Source organism: Antrostomus carolinensis, unplaced genomic scaffold, assembly GCF_000700745.2.
Source record: "Antrostomus carolinensis isolate BGI_N321 unplaced genomic scaffold, ASM70074v2 scaffold826, whole genome shotgun sequence".
Taxonomy (NCBI): domain Eukaryota; kingdom Metazoa; phylum Chordata; class Aves; order Caprimulgiformes; family Caprimulgidae; genus Antrostomus; species Antrostomus carolinensis.
In genome coordinates this window covers 16,010-40,371 of record NW_010319609.1, presented here as the reverse complement: position 1 = coordinate 40,371, position 24,362 = coordinate 16,010, and the positions used below count along the sequence as shown (strand labels likewise).

The 24,362-nt window shown below is 45.3% G+C and overlaps 1 protein-coding gene across 1 annotated transcript in view; it reads left to right on the top strand.

The window, feature by feature from the left end:
• Positions 1–24,362, top strand: part of SLC4A4 (solute carrier family 4 member 4) — a 151,174-nt gene that overhangs the window by 121,661 nt on the left and 5,151 nt on the right. The window contains exons 13-22 of the mRNA XM_029085268.1: positions 287–558; positions 3,457–3,527; positions 4,717–4,905; positions 7,045–7,158; positions 7,499–7,660; positions 11,761–11,939; positions 13,315–13,387; positions 18,005–18,073; positions 19,713–19,886; positions 22,203–22,364. Of these exons, the coding sequence (XP_028941101.1) occupies positions 287–558; positions 3,457–3,527; positions 4,717–4,905; positions 7,045–7,158; positions 7,499–7,660; positions 11,761–11,939; positions 13,315–13,387; positions 18,005–18,073; positions 19,713–19,886; positions 22,203–22,364 (1,465 nt within the window). The remainder of the gene's footprint in view (positions 1–286; positions 559–3,456; positions 3,528–4,716; positions 4,906–7,044; positions 7,159–7,498; positions 7,661–11,760; positions 11,940–13,314; positions 13,388–18,004; positions 18,074–19,712; positions 19,887–22,202; positions 22,365–24,362) is intronic.

The following is a 24,362-nucleotide window of genomic DNA, read 5'->3' as shown; positions in this document are numbered from 1 at the left end:
AGTACTGGGAAGCCTAGAAAGAGCTGGAATTCACTAGTAAGGTTTGTTAGTGGAGACATAAGCAAGACTGATCACTTGTGCACGCTTTTCTGCCCCCTCGGCTATTCAACTGCCCCACCTACATTTATGGAGTTGGCTGGCTGAAAATGAAGAGCTTTGGAAGCACTCTGATGAGCCCAGGTCCCCAAGGCTGTGTGTTCACCACTTCTCACTGGGAAATCATGATCCTGCGTGGATTTACCTAACCCTGATATTTTCCCTTCCTGTCACCCCTGTCTTGTTGCAGAGACAATGATTTTGACTACCTGGAGTTTCGCCTCTGGATCGGCCTTTGGTCAGCCTTCCAGTGTCTCATTCTTGTTGCTACCGACGCCAGCTTCCTAGTCAAGTACTTCACCCGCTTCACCGAGGAAGGTTTTTCCTCCCTTATTAGCTTCATCTTCATTTACGATGCATTCAAGAAGATGATCAAGCTGGCAGATCATTACCCGATCAACTCCGAGTTCAAGGTGGACTATATCACACATTACTCTTGTGCCTGTGAACCATTAGATCCAGGTAAGAGGATGTTTAATTAGCTCTCCCATTCACAGGTAGGAGATTGCATTTGCTTTCTTTTTCTATTGTGCTGCAGTCCAGGTAATAAACAGGTAGATTAATCCTTTATTATCGGTTATCTTCAAATACCCTATCTTAGCCTTATTTTCAAGCTGAGAGGTAAACTTCACCCTACGTGCCAACTGCAATGTCTTTAGAGCTGACCTGGGACTCCTCAGGTCAGCATGGAGAAGCTGTCCCTGTTCCCTTGTCTCCTTGCATTCCTCTGGCTGTTAGTTCTGAATGACATTCCTCTGAGAAGTCTGTGGAGGGGCAGAAGTGGTGGCCAGGTCACTGGCATGGTGTTCAGGTCACTCCTGGTATCTGCTGTGCCATTTTATCAAGCGCAGGAGGTGGATTTATTCAGGGTGTTACCCAAACACAGGTGGTTTTCCACCTCCTGGCTGCGTGTAGGAGTGGAAAAGCACAAACAGTTCCTCTTAAGAGCGGAAGGGAAGTATCTCCAATAGTTCAGCCTATCACTAGAGCGTGGGCTGCGAGGCAGGTGTAGCCAGTGTACGTATAGATTTGGCAACACAACCAGGAACAAAAGGTTACAACACCTCAAAGCAAACAGAAGTGTGCTGGCTCGTAGCGTGAGGGAAGCTGTGACCACTCCTAGGATCCTTCAAACAACGAGGAGTGAGTAAGAAACTTGGTTTGTGCTCAAAGTAAACTTCAGGTTATCTCGAGATACCTGTCCAACAGAAAAGCTTCTGGTTGCTGCTGGCTGCCTCTGTGCAAAAGGTATTGGGAACAGGATCCCTAGGAGCTGTGTGCTTACGTTAGTTATTAAATGTAGGTTCTCTGCAAGCACTTGAATGTTGGTCTAGTTCTCCTTCCGTTTGCATGGCAGGGTGTTTTCAGAGCTAGGACAATGGGGAGTGGTCACTGCCAAACTGAGAGTCTCCACTTCCCATCTAAATGCCTGTGGCAAACGTGGTGGTACAGCTGGAATGTGTAGAGGAGATGGAACATGTGGCAGAAGCCTACACACTATTTCCTAAGAGATTTGTGTGTGAAAATACAATGCTGGTCTTTACCAGTGTCAGCAAGTGGGGGAGGATCAGCGTGTATGGTTTGATAAAGTTCACAAACCCTCACAGCCACAGTTCTCTTTTTATCTGATTTGCCTTTTTGCCAGATGTTTGTTTCAGAGGGTAAAGATGACCTTATCGTCATCATCTCCAAATGCTTCTTCCTTAGATTTTCAAGTAGCATTGAATAAACCTGGAACAGGAGGAGTGACCAGACAGTACTGGAGGTGCTGCCAGCAATCTGTGCAGGTAACCCTCTGAGACTTGGCTCCAGCCACACCAAGGTCTCCTCTGCAGAGACCTGCATGAGTCACTGGCACCTTGGGCACAAAGGCCAGCACTTCAAAAGCTGCTGAAGGTCAGGGAGAAGATTGTGAACAGCATGCTGCCTGAGAATGGAGCAGCTAACAGAGTGATCCCCTGTTTAAACTCAGTCCAGGACAAGCTCAAAAAATAATCTGAGGCTTCTGTGTGTAAAGTAGCAAATGCTGGGGTTGCAGTGTGGGCAGAGCAAGTGGCACCAGCTGGGTCCTCAGGCTGTTCTCATCCCTTGGTTGGTGGCGTGTCCTTCCACAGTGGATTTGATGCACAGAAGCAAGGAGTTTTCCAGAGGATGAAATAGCCTGTTAAATAGCTGCTAGCTTGTCAGTTGTGACAGTGACAGTTTGGCCTTTCACAGGTGTTTGGAGTTGCTAGAAAAAGAACATAGACCACTCTGAGAGACGTTTACTCTGTCTTCCCAAACTTGACTTCTCAAGAAAAGGATGTTTTCACAGGCTCAGCTCCATCCTGGCAGCCTGGCACAGCTCCCACTCTCAGGCTGCCCGCTCGGGATGCGCAGCATTCCCGTACCCGGCCGTTCCAGAGAGATCCCTGCCACCGTGAAGAAGATGCCTTAAGCAAAACCTGCAATAATGCTTCAAGGCACAGCAAAATCCATGGCTTGACAAGAGTCATCTTACTTGTCAAGGGCACGGGAAAGATGACCTTGACATAAAGAGATGTCCTACTATATAAAGAGATGTCCTACTACTCATTGAGACCCTGGTATAACCTAGTACAAAAGACAAACACACTTCCTCTTTCTCCAGCTAAACCATACTGTGAGCTATGCAGTATTTTAGTATAACCTAAATATTCTTATCAGACATAAAAGTACATGCAAAACCTAAATAAAACATGAGGATGTAGTTGACAAGCCTATTTTCAGGAAGGTTTGCAATTTCTAAATGAGATTTCCAATAAATGATTTCTAATCCCCTGAAAACAAAAGGAAAACCTGTATCATTATCACAGTGAATGCTGCCCCTTTTTGCAAAGAAATTAACCCCCATCGTCTTTATTTCAATTACTCTTCATCTTTCTTATTTTTAACTCAAAAATGTGTTTGTGCTGGATTGTGAAATGTATTTTTGCTTTTCTGGATACCTTTGGGGTTGTGCATTAATTTTAAATTTAATAATTAGAAGTATTCTGTCGATATTTATTTTAATCTAGAAATCGTTAGGAAAAATATTGCAAAATGATGAAATACTATATTGTCTGTCTGGTTTTCTATATTTTTTTTACAATGAACTCCAAAAAACCCCTGTATAGCTTTGAATTATGTTTTACTTAGCCTTTTCTTTCTGTTTTGGAATTGATTGGTGACTGATGCTTCTGAGTCACTCTGAAACAATACTTTTGACTTGCTTTACTTGAGCAAAGAGATGGCAAACGGTTTGATGGAGTTAACAAATGATTTAATAGCTGAAATTCACTTTCCTTCCTAGCTGTTTCAGCACCATGCTCACAGTATTCCTTTTTCTGTCCTCCCTTGCAGTGAATAGCTCGTTATTTAACAGGACAATGGTGCCGTCAGCCGATGAGCTGTTGTATTCCTCTGCTGAGATGGTGAGTGTCCTTTGGGAGGGCGGGCACTGTACAGTCTTTGAAGTCTGTAAGCACCGTGTGGTTCTGCCAATAGATCAGGGATTGATGGCATGAAGAAAACCCTCACACTGACACTTCTCCCTTGCCCATGTCGCTGTGGAAATGGGACACTGCTCCTTTTGGCATGCTCACTTGATCCTCCACGGGTTTGTCAGAGTACTGCATACGGAATACTGTGTGCACTGTTTGATAATATTAATTACTTGCTAATAGTGGCCACTTCCTTGCAGTCTGATCTGTGTGTTGTCAGGATGCAAATGGTTCTCCTGGGGGATTAGACAGTCCCTTGGCTGTAGTGGTAGGAGTGTTGTGGCCACCCCTTCCTTTAGGCACAGAGCTTAGCTTTGTTTCCAGGCCCCTTTTTGAATGCCTTAAGAGTTTCAAAGCAAAATAAATGTCTGGAGACACATGGGCTGAATTCTGTGCACGCCACAAGACTGGATCAGCTCGTTCAGCAGCAGAGCTGTGTTCTGTGCACGGTTACTCAGCCTTCACCAGCGTAGCACCCCGACCTTCAGCCCAGAGCAGTTGGCACTGCATGGTGGAGGTGCTCAGAGCACATCAGAAGGACAGCCGGTAACTGCAGCGTGGTGTGGTGCTGCGTGTGCAGAAGCAGTTGGATTCAATGATCTTAAAGGTCTTTTCCAACCAAAATGATTCTATTATTCTATAAATGCCTCCTGACGCCAGTGGGCGAGCTCAAGCCTTTGTTCTGGAAAGGGCAAGGAGGGAGATTTTCTGCTGTAGAAACAGTGTTGGTTTTGTTCCAAGAAAAGCAGGTTTGGGTTTGGTGTTGCGTGAAGTGAATGAGCAGTGGGGAGTGGATGTAGAGGTGGACTCGGGCCACTCCAGCTTCTGCATGAGTTTTCCAATCTTGCCTTTCCACTGGAGGAAATGCAGAGCGTGTCCGGCAGACCCACAGCAGAGGTCAAAAGATTTCTGTTGTCTTTCCAAGGCCCAGCCTGTCCTCTGTTCCCAGGTAACATCTTCTGCCTGGGTTAAAATCCATTCTGTCTGCACACAAGCACAGGGATTTTTGTCCTCCGTTCCGTGCCTACCTTTCCCTCCCTGTATTTTTCCTGGTGCTCTGTCCCCATTCCTATCCCAGCACGAGCACAGCTTTATGGAAATATTCTCTTTTTTCCTGCAGTACAACACCACCATTGACTGGTCATCTCTGACAACGAAGGAGTGCTTGAAATATGGAGGACAACTTGTGGGCAACAACTGTGAATATGTCCCTGACATCACCCTCATGTCTTTCATCCTCTTTTTTGGCACTTACACCTGCTCCATGGCCCTGAAGAAATTTAAGACCAGTCGCTATTTTCCAACTACTGTGAGTATCTCCTTTCACCCCGCTAGTCTGTTTCTTTACTCTTTCAAAGCACAGAGATCAGCCTTCCTTTTGGTGTAGCTGTCACACACAGACAGGGAGAAATACTTTGCAGGGAAGCCAGGATGCATTGGTTGAGAAATGCGGTATTGGTTAACCAAGGTCTGTCTGGGATTGCTTAGCTTTTGCTCTCAGTGTCTCTGGAGGGCACCAGTAGGGCAGCAGAAGAACCAAAATGAGCCATATAATCTGTCATAGTGATTTTAAAGGTACTGATGACACCACTTCCGAGATGAGATACAGAATGATGTGGTTTATCAGCCCCTCAAGAAATCAGAAGAGTCCTACAGGCATATATAATTTCAGCTGGCCATTTTCAGTGTCAGATATGCAGCCTCATGTCATCTGCTGACTCTGGGGTATGATGTGTGTCCACAAGACCAAGACTAAAAGGGGCTATTAATTTGTTATGTCAGAAGTCTCCCTGCTTGTAGCCAGAGAGAGTATTTGGGGAGGACAAAAGAAGCCCTTTGTTTTGTCACTAAGTAAAAGTGGGTAAGCAAGCTGTCCTCCTAGAAGAGGAGAACAGAGACACATCTTTGATGTCACCATGTAGCATTTGAAATGCAGAAACGTTGAACTGGGCTACAGTCCACGTCTGGTCTGCCTGTTACAATAGGGACCTAAAGCAGAAATTCTCTTTCTTTTCTGAGGATCAGATGCAAAATCAAGATGACCCGAAAAATCCCTGCGTTGGTTTCAACAAGATTTTGTTCAAACTTACAGCCAGCTTATCTGCACCTCTTAGGTGGATCTGCTTGTTTTGTCACCCCAACTAAAGTGACCACGACACACCTGTGAGCTGGCAGTTCCCATGTGTACCAAAGCCACGTCCCTCTCCGAGACCTGCCCCCCCATTTTTGGCTTTCTGGCACACAGGGTTTTATCCTGCATGGATGTTTACCATTCTGCTTGTGGTACAATTGAACCTCTATTATTTTTAATAAAAAAGAAACAAATTCCACCCAGACTGGAATGCAGCTCAATTTATCGGTAACCATGTGAACCCAGGAAACCTGGAAGGAACAACAGCTCTGAAAAGATCACACAGTCACAGACAAACACAGTGGGTCTTGCACAGTTACATTTTGGGGTCTGACCAGTGGCAGCTTTAGGTTGTTGTATTCCAGTGACTTCAGGAGAGTTGCACTCTTAGGATTTAGCTGTGTTGAGGATTTAGCTGAGGAGCCTAGTTTGTTTTCCTGTCTTTTTAGGTTGGTTTATTAATTTAACAGAAAACAGTGCAATATCTGCCAGTCATACAGAACATCTCCTCTGTCGTGGAAGTTTGGGTCTTCCCACCTGCTAAAGGGAAGTCTGTGGCTCTTTCCATTGTTTGGTGTAAAATACCGTTTCTTTCCTTTCCTATTTATTTTTTTAATCTGCATTGCAAAGTCAGTCATATTAAAAGAATGGAGTCTGGGGATAACACAGTATTTCTTCTTAAAGCCCCATACCTCAGGAATCCTGTGATAACACGAGGAGCTCGACTTGTGTCAAAAAAAGTCTCTGGCCCTGCATAGAAAAACATGAGTACGTGGACCCTAAAGAGTCAGAGATCAGAAGGCAAACAGAATGAGACAGTATTGTATATGTCTAAAAAAGTCACTGTTTTTTTAGGTTTATTTGCAAATGTTCAGTATCTGTTAATATTGGAAGCTGATCCTGAAAAGTCTCTTCATACATTGCTGCAGAGGAACTAGGTCTCCATACCAGTGATTGTTGGCTGCTGTCAAGAGTAGCATGAGTGAGACTGCCTTGAAGAATTCACGTGGGAATTTCTTATAAAAGCAATTTTATTTTTCCTTAGACTTGTTTTCATTATTTCCAATCCCTAATATTCTGTGTTTCTGTGATTCCATTTAGGCTTTGTTTTTTTCAAACAAAGCAATTAAGTACCAAGGCACAGTTAGGCAAACGGCACCAGAAATGACAATGCACACCTTTGTTTCTACAAAAGAAGAAATTATGATCTTGTATTGCCACCAAACACAAGGCTGGAGGATCACATAGAAGCTAAAGCATGGGTGACATGGTGTTTCACAGTGCTAACCACTGTTGTGGTATCAATTTCTGTTTCAGGCCCGGAAGCTCATCAGTGACTTTGCCATTATCTTGTCCATTTTGATTTTCTGTGGAATAGATGCCCTGGTTGGTGTGGACACACCAAAACTAATTGTGCCAAGTGAATTCAAGGTATGTCGTTGTCAGCTTCTTTGGTGGCCTTTGGAAGAGGTTCCCTTTTCCACTCCTCTGCCCTGTATAAAATGACTTGCTCTCCCAACTGGAGAGTAGCCAGCTATCTGGAAAGGACTGGTTTACTCAGATGATGTCCTTTTTATTAGCATCGTTTTGGTAGGCTAATTTATCTCCTAAATCCTGCCTCCACACTTTGAACTTTTTGTTGCTGTTAATGGGAAGGATGAAGTGTAAACCTCAGGTAGCCCAGTTGCTGGAAGTACAAGTGCATTTAGGATGTCCTCGCTCTTACAGTGTGGTTCTAATGCAAGCTTTCTTCTCCTTTTGCCCTTAAAAGCCAACCAGTCCCGAGAGGGGTTGGTTTATCCCACCTTTTGGAGGGAACCCGTGGTGGGTGTACCTGGCAGCAGCCATCCCTGCACTGCTGGTGACTATCCTCATCTTCATGGACCAGCAAATCACAGCTGTCATCGTCAACAGGAAGGAGCACAAGCTGAAGGTGAGTGTGCGTTGTGTCTCGCACGTGTGCAGAGAGCTGCCCGGTGCTTTTTCTGTGCTAGAGACGGAGGAGGACCTGTGGCAGTGTTGAAACGTCTGTCCCCTCAGAAATGTAGTTGCTGGTGTTTAACAGCAATACTTATTTTGTTGAGTAGCATAGAGTTTTGGCCAGGAAAACCACTGATTCAGTTGAAAATCTGGAGCGTTGCACAGTGTTTGCCTTCCTCCTAAAGCGAGAACCCCGTGCAGGGCCAACTCACAGTGTCTTGCTCAGTAAGCACATACTGATTTTGATTGACTTCACCATCATGTGGCCTGAAGCATTCTCACATGAGGATCTTTGGGATTGCTCCTCCCTTTTCCTTCCCAAGCATGTCCCATGCCAGGAATAGTCTGATTTCACAAAACCAGCAAGCTACTCCTTCCCTTCTAGGGGAAGGAAAGGACTTAGACCCATCACATCCTACCCATTGCTCATCTGGCAAAAACGTGGCTAGAGCCAGCAAAAATGAGAGCAGCCCTCCTTTGAGAAGCAGAAATTCTCTTTAAAACCCCTTTTCATGTCAACATAAAATGTTTCTTAAAATGTTATAATATTTTCATCTTGCCTTGCAAGAGCTTCACTCTTCAACTGTAAACATTTGAGAATGGCAAAGAAAACTTTTAAGTATAGGCTAGTCAAAGCTTGTCTTGTGAAGAATACTGATGTAAACAACATCTACCTGCCTTCATAACCTTGCTACCCCTGCAATTCTATTTGTGGGAGTAGTACTGTCGACCTTAGTAGAGGGCTGGATGAAGTTAGTTTCAGAATCTACTAGCCCTGACCCCAGAGGTGTTGTTTGCCTTGGTAATTCTGCAAGACTCTGCCATTTGAAGAATTAGAAAAGGAAAGAGGGTGTACATCTGTCCACAGACATAAAGCTAGATACTTGTCTGCTTTATGTGTCCATCTGGCATGCTCTGCTTTTCCAGCAGGAGGTGAGAAATCATTGAATTAAATGCAGTCAGAGAGAGAAAAGGGGGAGAAAAGCTCCTGTCTGTCGTTCTGGATGTTTGCTTGCGCAGGGTAAATGCATGCTGTCCACTATTCCCAGCAAATATGGTTACACCTGCTACCAAAACTCTTCATTCCCTTAAAACAAGTCCCCAGGTCTGATGTTGAGGAACACCTAGGAAGTATATGATATTTTCCAGTGAGGATGCTTGACACATATTCTTTCTGGCATTTCTTTCAACAAGGCATTCAGGAAGATGACTGTGGCCAGCAGAAGGCTCTGATCACTTGCTGTCTTACAGCTGATGTGCAAAACTGCTGGGTTTCAGTAGCTCTGGTGCTTCCAAATGGCCCTTCACTTCACAGACTCTACTTCTCTAGAGAAACTAGTCCCAGGCTCAACTCCAGCTAACTCAAACCTCTCCTCTAGCATCAAATCACTCTTAACGTCTAATATTCCTCCTACCACTGTCCTCACTTAAAGACACGGGCCTCCTCCCTGTTTGCTGCTGCCGTGGTGGGGACAGCCAGAGGTGGCCCAAGTAGGACAGCTGTGTTGGCTGCCCAGTGCTCTAAAATACAAGCAATAAACTGAAGAGATTTGGGACATACCAAGGGCATAGCCGCAGTTGGATGTTATTTAAAGAAGAACTTTATATCCGCTGACATATAACAGCCTAGGATGTAGTAATGTTTTTAAAAGAAACTTTCCAGACCAACACTATGTGGTTTTTCATGCCTGTAGGGTTTTTCCTTTCCCTGCACGGTCAGTTCTGTTGAAAAATATTAAATTCCTGTAAAAGAAGACTCTCTGCTGACGGGCTGAGTTTCAAGTGGTCTAACCCGTCAGAGTAAAGACTCCCTCAAAACATGGATAATGCTGGGTCATTTTTTAGTTATCTGCTTCATCACTTATATGGAAAACTGTTGGAAATTGAATGGAGCTTTTACTTGAAAAAGTGGCAAATGTTTTAACTCATATGGTTGCTGTGGACATTAGACAACTGACGTGATTTAAGACTGTCCTGAGCTTGACCTGAAGGAGAAAGTCAGAGTAACAGGGAACGGGAAAGGTTTGTTGTGCACATTGGTGAGTGCTGGCTCATGGTCTTATGGGGCTGGTTAAAAAAAAAAAGCCCTCAGAACATTTTGCCATCTGAATCTGGGCAGATATATTCAATACTGTGCCCACATCCTCCTCAGAGGAAGGCTAATCATTCGTATGGTCTCAGTTTTAGGTCTTTCTCCTGCACCTGACTAAGCAGGCGTATCATTTTCTTAATCACTGGAAGAATATATTCACTGTTCTTCCCCCATGAAGAAGAGGCCTCTCATCTCTTCAGCTTCTAGGCACTGAACGTGGTTATACTGTCAGCACAGGGTGTACTTTTTTAGTAACAAAGGATAAACACCCCAGAAAAGTACTGTTTAATATAAAAAGATTACTTCCTGCTTCCTTTGTTACGGTTGTGAGCACACGCTTTTGTTTAATTGGGGGTTCTTGAGTCCAATCCTGCTGCTGTGCACCGAAAAACACCTCCATACACCAAATCTCCTGTGGGCCAGAAGAAGGGTGGGGTTTTTCTACTAGTGCCTTGCTAAAGTATTGTCCCGGTGTCACTGTGTGCCCATCCCAGTGCTGCCCACCAGCCAAAGTAAGCAGCGCGTGTATGAGGACAACAATGAGGACTATTCAAGATGAGCTGGGTTGCTTTCCCTCCTGGGTCACTGAGCAGGTCCAGATCCTTTGTTCTTTCCAATAAAATCAAATTGAATAGGATTAAGAAAAGGTTAATCTTTTTAAAATAGCAAACCTTAGAGATTTCTCCAGTGATTTTTCTGAAGAACTTTCTTCGGTGGCTCTTCTGTTTCTTCACTTTGTCTCTTGGCACTTGTGACTGATGGATTTCCTGTTTTAGTTCGTTAAAGGATTTAAAAAATAGAAGATCGGAGGTCTTTAAAAAGGAGTGAAGAATGAGGGCAGCTTTTTCCTTTCGATAGGGAATGGGCCCATCAGCTGTTCTTGCTTTCCCCAAGATAGCCTAGGGTTGGGTGGTGAGGAAGGTACCTCCTTCGCCGGGCACCATCAGCAGACTCAGACCAGTTGTGACATCCCAAATGTGAGAGCCCACAGTTGCTTCCTATCCTGAATATATAGGGGTTCAGATCTCACTCTGAGACAGCAAATGGCAGATGTTCCCGTCACCTCATATTTCTGCAAGGTTGCTTTCAGGTAGACTTCATTAAGGCATTATACTGAGAGTTATTTTACAACAGCAGCTGCTGGAAACTGAAGTGAGGCTTTGGGCTGGTTTTAAAGGGTGGTTTGGGTGTTGAAAGCTCTCTGCTTGTCACTGTTTACCTCATAAAAAAAATGGGAACATATAATTATGAAAAAAGCACTTTGTAATATAGGGTTTCATTTTTGGTTTTTAAGAGGCAATGCAGAGCTCCTTCAGAACACCGTAAACCCATTATAACCTACGGGGGTGTGTCTGTGCATTGAGATACGTGTGCTATGTGTGTCTCACCAAATATTTTTTGGAGAAGATGATGCTCACTGATTGTCTTTAACTTCATGGTCTCTTGTGTCAAGTACCTCTGTAGAGAGCTATTTGACTGGTCGCAGGACTTGGCTTCTACCAACTCAACCTCTAAGCACTAGATTGGTTGGACCAGGTTTCCCAGATAAGCTCTGGATGCCCCCCCTCCCTGGAAGTGTTCAAGGCCAGGTTGGATGAGGCTTTGAGCAACCTGGTCTAAGTGGAAGGTGTCCCTGCTGATGGCAGGGGGGTTGGAACTGGATGAGCTTTAAGATCCCTTCCAACCCAAACCAGTCTATGATTCTATGATAGTGTACACAAGGTGCTTGGTCTTTGGCCAGTAACATGTACCTTTTTTCCCTGTGGAGACACGTAGTTCATCCTTTCAAGAGCGATGTGACTCCTACTCTGCTATTTCTTATGCCAACTTCTGTTGGCCAAAAAAATGCTGTAGAAGGAAATGCTGTTTGTTTGGTGTGCCTCTGCCCACGTGCCAGAGCCCTGACCCTTCCAGAGATGTTCAGAATAATTAAGCTGAAGGTTATCTGCCTCTGTTCACAGAAAGGTGCTGGATATCATCTGGATTTGTTCTGGGTGGCCGTTCTGATGATCGTGTGCTCCTTTATGGGGCTGCCCTGGTATGTTGCTGCTACCGTCATCTCCATTGCTCATATTGACAGCTTGAAGATGGAGACGGAAACTTCAGCTCCTGGAGAACAGCCCAAGTTTTTGGGAGTGAGGTATGGAAGACCAGAAAGGCTTTCATTGCCTTGTTTGCCTGCAAAGATCAGTTTGTACTATAAAAGGGCTTGCTTTGAGCAGGACACGTGCAGAGGTTCAGGGGGAATAGCTCTTAGCTTTGCTGTAAATCTTCAGATCAGCTGTGTGCTTCCTTACAGCTTTTTTTATCCGCAGAGGATATATCCAGTTAGAAATGTATCTGGTGGAGCCCTTTTGCAAATGCTCTTTCTTGAAAAGGAAGAAAACTGCTGTTCTGCATGCAGTGCCTGCATGGGAGAGCCCGTGCAAACATGTGGGAGCAGAGGGAGGGAGGGAGGGAAGGACACTTTGCACCAGAGCTCGGACTGTTTCTTGCTCTGCTTTGGGCACGTGGGTTGAAGTCATCCCAACATACCCAAAGCTTTACAGAGAGAACTCTGGTGCCCATGGGACACCGCAAAGTAGTCATGAAGAATTTTGTGCTGCTTTCTTCATGTTTCCAAACCCGTCTGTGAGATTTAGCAGCCCAGGTCTCTGATAATTCCTTGAACAAATCCCCGTGTGACTCCTCAGAAGTTTATTCAGCCAGATCAGACACCACGGTTTTCCAGTGTTTGAGGAAGGAGATAAATTTCCTGCAGATTTCTTTATCCATGGAAATTAGACAGGCCACATTAACAACCAACAAAAGGTAAACCTGTTGTACCTGGAGCAGTCAGCTCTCCTTAATCAAGCAATTTTTTTTCTCTATTTGGTTGCCTTAATTAAGTGGTCTGAAGTGCTTTCAGTAGGAGCACTTCTGGAAATCAGGCCACTCATTTAGGTGAGTAAATAGAAATTGAATGGCCTAACTTTCAGTACTCTGAGATATTACTGGTGCAAGTATTTTCGGGTATACGAGCGGTTGCGGGTGGCAATGAAGGCACATGATCAGCACCCCACAAAGGCCTGGGTCATTTATCCAACTGCTGGAGCACTATGACCAGGGCTTAAAATACACTACTAATCTAAGAGTGGAGAGCTAATGATTTATCACCTGTTAGCATGCTATAAATACCGCCGTGCAGAGAATTTGGATTGCTAGTTAACGGTTTCTAATGTTTAACATGTAAACACACTCCTCCTTACTCAGTAGCAGTACTCTGTTGATCCACAAACAGCAGAGCTAAGGCAGCATACAAAAACTGATCTGGTGTTTGAAAAAAGAGCTGTATGAGGCTTGGTTGGGGTCAAGATACCTGCCTGATGCTGTTGGCTTGTAATCGCCGGTCTGCTTTGAAAATGTGGCTGCAAAAATGAGTTGTCAGGCTTTGTGTTGCTTTTGGGTGCTCTGGGAGGGAATAAAACCAGAGTGAAAGCTGAAGCCATCCTGCTCACCTTGTGCTTTTGTTTCAGGGAGCAGAGAGTCACTGGAGTCATCGTTTTCATTCTGACTGGTGTGTCTGTCTTTATGGCTCCCATCCTAAAGGTAAGGATATCACCTTCTTGGCTTCCTTCTGCTCACACAGCTGAAGTAAGGCCACAGCAACTGTCAGGCTGCTAAAAAAGCTCCTTATTGAAGTGTGAAAAAGGAGATGAGTGAGAATTACTGTTACAGTTTTACCACTTTCCAGAAGCTTAAATCCAAACCTTTTGGAAGGAGAAAATAACATTGTAGTGTGCTCGACAGTAATAGTGACAGAGTTCAGGGCTGGTGGTCTTGGGGGCTGTCATTTTTTTCGTTTTAGGATTTTTCTTCCCTGTTTGCATCAGGTTAAGTTTCCTTTCATTTCACACTCTTATACTTCTGCTGTGCTTGTGTTTTGTGGAAAATATATTGTGGTTAAAGCTTGAGAGCCTGCTGGTGGCACGATGGAAGAACGCTTGGCAATGCAGTAGAGTTTCCGTGTGGAGGTTAACAGATGGATTTGTAGTTTTACAAGTACATTTGCTTTTATTTCAATGTGCCCACATCTTAACACATATACCTGAAGAATATCTTCATTTGGTGCTTACTCACAGGCTGTGTGCACGGCCCAGTGGGAGGAGGTTATTTTGATGAGAGAGAATACACAGAATTGGTGGCAATGAGCAGAGCCAACAGCTGATGGTGTTAGTCCATGGGTACAGTTCTGGCCAAAAATCTTTGGGACCATTGCCAGTGCCGTAGCGGAGCTGAACCCTGCCTGGCACAGCTGCCAAGGCACACACCTCAGCAGTCTGAGGCTCCTGCAGCTTAACTGGCTTTTTTTTTAAAAAAAAAGGCAACCCAGCAATCAAATTTTCACCTTTTAGTGCAGATCCTCCTAAAATAACATATACCTTATTGCTCAGAAGCACTGCCCAGCTCAGCAGTGTGGAAAATGTGTTTCTGGAGGAAGCAGTGCAATTAAATGTGATTTCTTAACCTCTTGAATTTGTTGTGAGTTCAGGCAAGGCTCTGGACAGGTGTGCTGCTGATGTGCTGCTTAATCTAGGTGGGTAGCTATTTTCCAAGACCTGAAATGTGTTTGGCCGGCACGTAGCCACAGAAGAACACATCCTTAGTGGATCATTAGATCATAGAAGGAAACTGGAAAACCTGCTTAACCATGTCTCGTGGAGGATATTGCCTTCTCCGGGGATGATGGTGGAAGCAGTGCCAAGGGCAGGCATACTGCACAACAGATGTCAGCTGCAGAAGCCCATCTCCAGGGATCCATAGACTGATGGTACGAGCAGATGTCAAAACAGGAACATATGTACTGAGACAGTGGCACCATCGTGCATCGTAACATCATGATGGAGCAGACGGGTGTCTGGAGAAGTGTTTCTGGAAGAGGCAAATGAGTTTTTGGTCATGGGGAGGCTGGAAGCTACAGGGCTTGTGAGGCACAGTTAGATTTGAGCCTGAAGGGGAGGAGGCAGGCAGAGAGCAGTGATGCTGCCTGCATGTGAAGTGGAGAAAGTGGCTTTACAAAGTCAGAGTGTTCCCGTTCTTGATTTCTAAGGTTGTTTTTACAACTAGCCAATTTTTGTGTCTTGGTAACAGTTTCCTCCTCTGCACAAACAGGCGTTTCCGTGCCCTTAATTTAATGCCTGATTGTAATAATTCTGTTCATTAGTTCATGTGACCTTTCCCTGCAAGATCTCTCTTCCCCTGTTCCACTGGGGTCTATTCTTTCCACTGTTATTGCTTCATTCGTTAATTATTTGTCTGTGCTTCCCCTAAGAACATGTATGGGGAAGATCCTGGCGGGAGGACGCCTGAGGATAAATCGGCACGCTCCTCGCCCACGTGCCAGCAAGAAGTACCTGGCAGGGTTTCAGGACCTTTAGCAAACTCCAGTGGCAGGGTCCCCTGCTCGAGAGAACTGCTTTGCTAAATGCATTTGCAGAACGTTTTAAGTCTTCTCATGCCAGCAGCAAATTGAACGCTAACGATCCCAAATTCAATAAAACAGGCAATCCACAGAATAATCTCATCTTTGGTTTTTGTGGGTTTTGCGGTGTTTGTGCTGGTTTTGAGTGTCACTGATGTTTCTGCTCAGTTATGGCAGATGTCCACAGAAACATTCTCAGCCCTGCTAGGAAAATGACAGGCACTTTCCTATAAATACATTTTTAACTCTGTTGGCTAGCAGTAGGTTTGCTCGGAGTGCCGCAGCCAGCAACCCCGTAGTTAGTGAATACTTTGCTAGAAGAAAGTCATCCAAAATGAAAGCTCCCTTTGCTCCTCTGCAGGATAATGTAATGAAGTTTCACCTAGGGATGATTTACAGGATTAATTATTGTGGAAGGGTGAAATAATATTTGGATATTTTTCTTTTTTAAAAGAAAAAACAAAACCAGAAAGAAATAGAAAAAGGGGGAAAGACAGCCATGTAAATGAACTAGAAAGCTAAACTCTGAAAGCTTCCTACCAAACTTGCCGGAGGAGATGCTACCTTGTCTCATCTAATCCCTCAAATCCAGTGAGGATTTTGAATCCCTTGGACACTCATGGCTACATGAACCACAGGCTGACTCCCCGTCCCTCCCTGTGATGGCACAAGCTGATGGCAGATCATTGAACCCAGGCTACGGGGAAAAAACCTTTGGCTTTTAATGTGAAATATCAATGCAGCTCACTCAAGGAAGCAAATAAATCCAATAGAAGGATGAACTAGCAATCAAGAAGCTCACAGGAGGTGACAGGGAATGAGCCTCAGGGAAGAAGGCCAACAGGATGCTGGGTTGCATCAACAAGGGCATCACCAGCAGATATAAAATAAGTCATTATTTCACTCTGCTTGGCACTTGTCCGGCCACACCTGGAATACTGTGTTCGGTTTTGGTCCCCACTGTTCAAAAAAGATGGGGAGAGGCTGGAGATGGTCCAGAGAAAGGCCACAAAGATGATCAAAGGAAACCTGCCACATGAGGAAAAGCTGAGAGAACTGAGTTTGTTCAGCCTTGAGAAAAGAAGGTTTAGAGGAGATCTCATCACCATGTTCCAGTACTTAAAAGGTGGCTACAAAGAAGGAAGTCACCTGGTAAAGACAAGGGGTAATGGGTACAAGTTGCTCCTGGGGAGATTCCGATGGGATGAAAGAGGAAATTTTTTGACAATGAGAAAGATCAGGCATTGCAATAATCTCCCCAGGGAAGTGGTGGATTCCCCAACATCGGACGTTTTTAAGATTCAGCTGGACAGGGTGCTGGGCCATCTTGTCTAGAACGTGCTTTTGCCAAGAAAGGTTGGACCAGATGATCCTTGAGGTCGTTTCCAACCTGGTATTCTATGACTCTGTTATTGATTCTATGAGGGAAGAGAAAAATGTAGGCAGGGAGGCTTTGGTCTGGGGTGGCATTTGGCCTGGTGACTTCGGTGCTCGTGTGCCCAGGTGGAACGTGTGTATTTGGGATCGAGGCCTGCAGGGATATATGCCTGGCACTATGTTTTTGACCCAGCAAATAATTAATAATATGGTAGGGGAAACACTGAATAACTGTGGTGTGATTTGCCTCTTTAATGAGTTTCCTGCACAGGTTGGAAGACACAGGCTCCTGCAGCAGCCGTGCTGGCCACGGGTTGTGTGGGCGCCTTGGCTGTGCTGTGGCTGCCTTTCAGTGGCAGCTGCCTGTCACTGCACGGGGGCTCTCCAAGTACAGGGGGAGAGCTCTTTCCATCCTTCTTGGGTTCAAATAAACCACACAAAGGCGGGTACTCGGCTCCCACGTGTGGTTTGTGCCCAAGTGCTCCCGTTGATGTCACGCCACGCTGGCTGCGCGCAGCTTTGTTGTGGGGCTGAGGAGCACTTTCCCCTCTTGGCAACTGTGCGGTGGCTTTTGCCGTTGAGGAAAGCTTTGTGCTTCGGGTTGGAGGGACAGATACTCCTTCTGGGGAGCGTGTGTGTTGTTACCATGCACCTTCCTTGCTTATGAAGGAAGATGTCCCTGATGGCAGGACCAGTGATGGAGGAATGGGCAGCAATTAGCGCTTGAGGGAGAAGAAATTGATGATTGAAAGGACAGTTCCTGGCAGTGGAGGAAGTTAACTCACGGTCCTGTGTTTGTGAATGGTTACGGATTAATGTGAGTGAAAGATGGAGCGGTCAGAGGTTCGGTTGGCATGACTGTGATTGCTGAGGTGGGACTCGAGAGCCTTTCTGGATGGATTTCCATGGCTTACTGAGATGGACATAACCACAGTCATAGCTGCCTTTTCTTCTTCTCTGCCTTCTACTTCTAGTCTTGCCAGAAACTAAGAGGTGAAAAGCAGTTTGAAGCTTACTGGAACATGTTTACCCCGACTCTTCTTTAATTTGCTGACTGCCTGGTGCTGGCTGGCTTCCTTCCCTTTGGTTCTTGGAGAGACATCCAAGTGGCAGTGAAGTGGGAGAGCCCAGGGTTTGTTCAACCCCTGCCCTTGTCCTCAGCCCTGCAGTGATGGCACAAATGTTCTTGCAGCTCTCAAAACACAGCGGAAGGATTTACAAACCACTTGATTACTCTGCATTGTCTGCTCCTCGGTGCGATTTTGAGTTGATCACACACAGGCTAGGAATTGCATCCTACTGGGTGTTAACGGTGCATTGTGTGTGGTGAGGTTGTTCACTTGGTTTCTCCTGCTCTTCCCCCACAGTTCATTCCCATGCCTGTGCTCTACGGTGTCTTCCTCTACATGGGTGTCGCGTCCCTCAATGGCGTGCAGGTGAGTCCCTTCCAAGGGCCTGGAGCAGGCTCCAGAAGATGGCAATCATTAACCAGCATGGGGTTGCTCTCACAGTCCTCTGGGCTTTCCCTTCTCCTTCACCACCTGTTTTCCTTCCCAAGAAACCCAGGAAGGTCAGCAGCTCTTGACACACATTGCTGCAGGCTGGCTCTGCTGAGATCGAGACCAAAGGGGATCTGTCTGCACAGGGGGAGAGCAGCCAGGTCTGGGCCCTGTGGGCGATAGGGGTGCTTGGTGAAGAGCTGGGGTCCATCTTCCCCCTCCAGCTCAGCGATGCTGAGGGCAGCCTGTGCTCGCAGAGACCCCAGGCTCATTCCCAGGATGGCTCGGGTCCTCTGCCAGGGCATGGTTGTAGCAGACTGAAGGAAAACAAGGGAAGATGATTTATGGCAGCAGTGTTAAACGAGCGGGAACATTGCTGTTTGCCGGGGAGGGGAAGCCAAGCCCCTTTCTTTGTCGTTGAGGAAATATTACGTAAGGAGCCTTTCTCACAACACAGTGTCTGTAATTGGCCCTAGGAAACTGGAAGTGGTTTTGTTGCTTTCTGGCACCCTATTAATTCTGGCCTTTCTTTTTAGCCCTTGGTTGTGCTCTAACGGGAAAAGACTGCCTGTTCTCTGAGCACCATGAGAATTTCCTTGGTTATTCTTTCAGATGGCCCCAGCTCTCATTCACTGGTGTGAGATCACTCTGGTCTCCGCAGTGGGCAGCGAGCCCGCCTTCAGGCAGGGGACAACGAGGGGATTGTAAGGGCCACCTTGGGGTCGGTTCTCCTGGAAGGGATTTCCCCTGCTGCTCGGCCCAGGTGGTCAGGGGACTGGGCAGTTTGTTTTCTCCTGATCAAGGATGTTTTTCACTTGATGAGAAATCCCGGTTTTGGTTTAACTCCCAAGTCCATCCGGTCCAGCACGGGTCAAGGGACGCTGCCAGAAAAGCTGCCTGTCTTCCTCAGTCTTTGGTTAGGTGCCTTTCTGTTCTCTGTGATGTCTGCACTCACCTCTGTTGACCTCTGCTCCCAATTTATATGTTAAAAAAAAAAAAAAGCCTTGTTTTTAAATCCTGAATGTCCTTCTTTGGCAGGAGCAGGGCAGGGGAGGGTGGCAGAAGAGTCACAAAGTTTGGTACTGACCATAGTTTGGCCATTCATCTTGTTTTCTTTGTTTTGTGGGTAGTGAAGCACTCCCTTCAAGAGAAAACTCCCTGTGTCCACAGCCACAGCAGATCAGGACCATTTTTTAGAAGCCAGTGGAGCAGTTTCCACTGGCACTTCCATTTGTTGGTTTACACACTGGTCACCAGAGTACATGGAGTCCTGTTCCTTAAAATAAAGGCCTTGCTTTGGGAGGTATTTTGCTCCCATGTCTCTCTTTAGCTGCTAAATCCAGTGTAGACCTAGGACCTTCACTTGACACAACCGAGTTAACATGTTCAGCCCACCCTGCACTGAGCACAAGTCAGTCAGGATAGAGCAGCTGTGCTGGGTTTCCTACTGGGTTTCTGTTGTGGAAGGAAAGCGAGTTGCTTCAAGGTCACACTTCATAGTGGAGTAATGCTTTTGTATCTCTTTCTTTTATGTATCCTATATTTCATTTAAACGTTCATTTCTTTTCCTTTCCAGTTCATGGATCGTCTGAAGTTGCTCTTGATGCCTCTAAAACACCAGCCTGACTTTATCTACCTGCGCCACGTCCCTCTACGCAGGGTCCATCTGTTCACCTTCTTGCAGGTGGTGTGCCTGGCTCTCCTCTGGATCCTCAAGTCAACCGTAGCTGCTATCATATTCCCTGTCATGGTAGGTGACATTCCCCATCACAGCCTTCCACACACGGTCATACCCCCCCATAAACAGGCAAATCCAGCCTCTCCCTGTCACATCCCTAGCTCAGGGCTGTGCCTCCATTCACAGCACTGATGTAAAGAGTTCACAGGGTCATTGTTGCCGTGGCTGCCTTTACATAAATCCTCTGGAAGAAAACAAGCCTGGAAAGTTAATTTTTTTCCAGAAAGGTGTAGTTAATTCTGACCATTCCTGGCTGCCAAGGTTACATTTGCTGTGTTTTCTCCTTGAGGTGCATGAATGAATGAGAGGTGCAAAGTTTTCCTTTCTTAGCCCACGATAATTACTGTACAGAACATGAAAAAATGTCTCTCGTGCTTCTAAGTAGCAAAATTTGACAAACCCAAGGAAATCAAGAGCAAAAAAGAGAATATTTTTTTTCCTTGAACTTGAGTAAAAAGACAGTAATGTTGATTCCTGTGTTTCACGTTGGAGGATGAAATGTAAGTTTGTAGAATGTGTGTCGTCTTTCTAATAATGCATATCAGAGTCATGTTAAGATTCATTTTGGACGTTGAGAGATAAAATATTCATCATATAGAAGAAGTATTTTGTAAATATACACTGTGCAGGTAGTCTGATTTAGTATCTACATCAAAGAAGGGGAATAGTGAATAGTGAAACTGTTTTCTGTGCGTTTACATTATTAGTAGAGCTAGAGACACAATTAGGCACTTCAGCCAAAGAAAAACCAAACGAGTGTTAAAGGGAGTTTACACATATGCTTTGCCTCAGGCATCAAAACCTGTGACCATGGATCCTAAATGAGGGAGCACGGAGTAGATCCAGTGGCATCTTAGCTGCGTGCACAGAGATGCTGCCAAGTCTGCTCTCTGGCTTGGAGATGTGTCTGACTGCTGCAAAGTCAAAGCTTTATGCAACTCCCTTAAGAAATCTGGGCCTAATGTCACCTAGTTTCAGGTTTATGGGCAAGTAAAATTTCAGTTGTGGGTGTAGTTATGAACTGCAGTGCTTATTTCAGGGAGAGAAGGAGGGAAAGCAGAAAACAGAACAAGGACAAGTGTTTGTTCTCTGCTGCTGGTGAAATCAGAAGGGAAAAGGTGACGCAAGTAAAAAAAATCCTGCAAATGTTCTTGCTGGGACACATGCTCATGTATAAAGGTGTTAAAAATCGGCAGTTCCCACCGCTACGCCGTTCCATCGCGCTTTCATGGCTGTGTTGTACTGCTGTTTAAAACTGAGTCAAAGATCTGGATGCTCTTTCTCTTTGCTCCTAATAGAGAGAATCTGAGCAAACCCTAAGTCTGCTCAGTTTTGTTACAACAGTGCAACCTCGGTGAAGGTACGGTCACAGCTTAGACCTAGCTGGATCTGATGAAACCTCAGTTATTTGCACTGACTATAAACTTCCAGTTTGTGAAGATCTGGCCAATAGCCAAAGCTCTGTTTATTTGAAGGAAAAGCACTTTTAATACAGAAGTAATTCATAATGGGATGATCACGGGAGTCTACATGGCACCTTTCCATACCCTGAGTAATTTCTCACTTCCGTAATCGCCTCTTAAGTTACGCAAGTCAAAGCTTGAGGTCCTTTCCTAGGAACTGTTTGTGCTGGTGATCAGCACTGCTCAGAACAAACTCTTCATCTTAAAGGCAGTCTTCAGTTGTTGAGAATACCTTTTAGCAGCCAAGCTTTCAGTCTCTTGGTGTACCCTTTGGTAAAGCACACGTGTGACCTTGGCCTTGCTGTAAACACCCATTTCAGACATGTCCCTTCTTTTTTCCCCAGTGTCTTTGATTGCTGTCTTGCACAGAATAAGCTTTTCCTCTGGTTTCGTGCAGCCACAATCCTAGTCAACTATATTTTGCAAACCCTGAGGGCACAGTTTGGCCCCTGTATAATTTCTTAAGACTTCTTAGATCTGGGGAAGTGATGAGAAAAAAAGTAAAGACAATTACTCAGGCTGCCCCTGTGAAGGTGCATGTGTAGGCTGAATCCAAAAATAAATAACAATACTCTCTTTTTTGGTCTCTCTGTTATTTTGCCTGATGCCTGTCAGCTGGATCTTAGAGATGACCTTTGTCACTGCAGGAGTGTTAAGCGATTACATACTCTTTTCTGTACATTGCTCCTGTGTATTCCGACGTGAAGCAGTCACCTTGTTCTCCGCAGTCACCTTGTTCTCTGTATGTTCATTTACAACCAGAATTAAAGTATGTGGGATTAAGAAGCAGCACCAAGAGGAATGCACAAAGTGTTCTCAGTTAAAGGTAAAATGTGACCAAGAAGTCCCTCTCTTGCCTTTTCAGATCCTGGCACTTGTAGCAGTCAGAAAAGCCATGGACTACCTCTTCTCCCAGCATGACTTAAGCTTTCTTGACGACGTCATTCCAGAAAAGGACAAGAAAAAGAAAGAGGATGAGAAGAAGAAGAAAAAGAAGAAGGGCAGTGTGGACAGTGACAATGATGATGTAAGGAGCTTTCTGCTCTTGTCAAATTACTCATTTCTAGCTAGCTAGTTCCAGGGGACGATCCGTGCCCCTCCCCAGCTCTGGGGCTATTTTCCCAGCCTCTTTTGAAGCCAACCAGCTCAGTCTTTTGCTGCTTCAGCAAATCAGCCCCACGTCAAACTTCTTTTCTACATTGCCTTCCCTTTTCCAAACGTCACTGGCCTGTGGTAGGTGGTACTTGCATTGCCAAGAACGAAATCACACTTTCCACAAGAGCAGTAGGTACCTGCTGAGATGTTATGCCCTCTGCTAGAATGCCTTTCATCACCCTGCCTTGTTCATCTTTCCCTCCTCCGCCTTTCTCCCCCATTGTTTCTTCTACATTTTAGGAGGAAAATGGTTTTCACCAGCAACTCTGTTAGTCCTGCATATATTCTGGTTTTCTTTTTCTTTTTTTGCTATTTTTTTTAATTACTCTTCTGAAAAGCACAGAAAGGTGTGACTTGTCACAAGTACTGGAGGAAAGACTGCTTCCTATTGATAATATTCATGACCTAGATATTGTCAAAGCCTATGTGCCCTTCTGCAATATACTCTTTGGTCCTACCTCAGGTTGAAGCGTGCCCTAAAATAGTGAAACGTAGCTGCTTATGTCATTACTAAGTGTGGTGACCTGACTAGACCAGATCCACGTGCCTTAGACTGTCCTGGTTTTTACTGTATATATAATAAGAAGCAATGTAGTCCTCATGCCTTTAAACATTCTCCTACCCAGGTCTAGTGTGAACTCAAATCCTTTAAATTTAAATTGAAGTGCTAAACACACTGGTTATGTAGCGATTTCTGTAGCAAGTGCCTTCGGAGAGCTCGCTGCCTCCGTCAGCGTTGGCTTTTGCAGTGTGAAAAGGGAGCTAGGCTTGAATAGTTGTAGGTGACATGGAGAGGACTAAGCACAGTGCCACTTGTTCTGCTCGTGTCACCGTCCAGGGTTCATGAAGAAGGGTTTTCCCTGTGATGTAGGCAGAAGTAAGATCACCTGAAGCTGGAAAAAAAATTCCAGATCTCAAGGTTGAGAGGACAGAAAAGGCCACCTCAGTCCTGGTGGAGGATGAGCTAGAACCCAAGTCCTTTGTGTAAGAGCTGTTATAAGACTGGCGTGAGAGGCAACCAAGTCAGGCTTATCCCATGAGAAGATATGCAGAGGCCTTTCTCCAAAGAATATATGCTGTCTGAAATAGAGCTTGTACACTGCGAGAGACAAAACCAGGAATGTCTTAGGTGAGGGTTCAGCATTGTAGGACGTAGCTTGGATCCACACCTGGTTAAATCAAGCTTGAATCCCAGCTTGATTTCAGACAGCAAGCTCCCCTTTCCCAGTGTTCCTCCAGTTCCTGGGAGGGCAAGGGTGAGGGTCTCCTTCAGCAGATAACTTTGAGCAAACTGAAATGAGAGAAGTCACCCTCCTGTGCATAGCAAATACTCGGGAAAAGTTTGACTCCATCCCCTCCTCTTGACTGATTATAATCCAGCAGCATCATATCCTGAGCCGTGCCGTATCTCCGGTATGTTTTAAGCTGTCTTCTCTCTTCTCAGGCTTTTCCTGAATCACAGGTACAGTAATTGATCTAATGGGTAAGAGAATTTACACTAAATGTTGGTTCTGAACTCTTCTTGGTTTTTTTTTTTTTTCCAGCACTTGCTTTTACCATCTTCCTGAACATAAAGCACTTGGCATTACTGGTTTGATTATTTTCACCCTTTCCCTTCCAGAAATATGACCTCCACAAAGTTAATCCTGTGGGATTTGGTGGGCAAGACACGGATCAGAGTTCAGCCAAGGGAGTCGCTGGGTGTTGCTAATGCAGGTGGTGTTGAGTTGATGAGTACAGCAAATCCCGGCAACAGTGGAGACCACTCTCAGCACTAGTTAGGACTCACCTAAAGTTCTCACTGGGGGTTTGTTAGCGATCAGGGCCAGACAAAAAGGAGCTGCCAGGAAAGATTCCCAGTAATCTCACT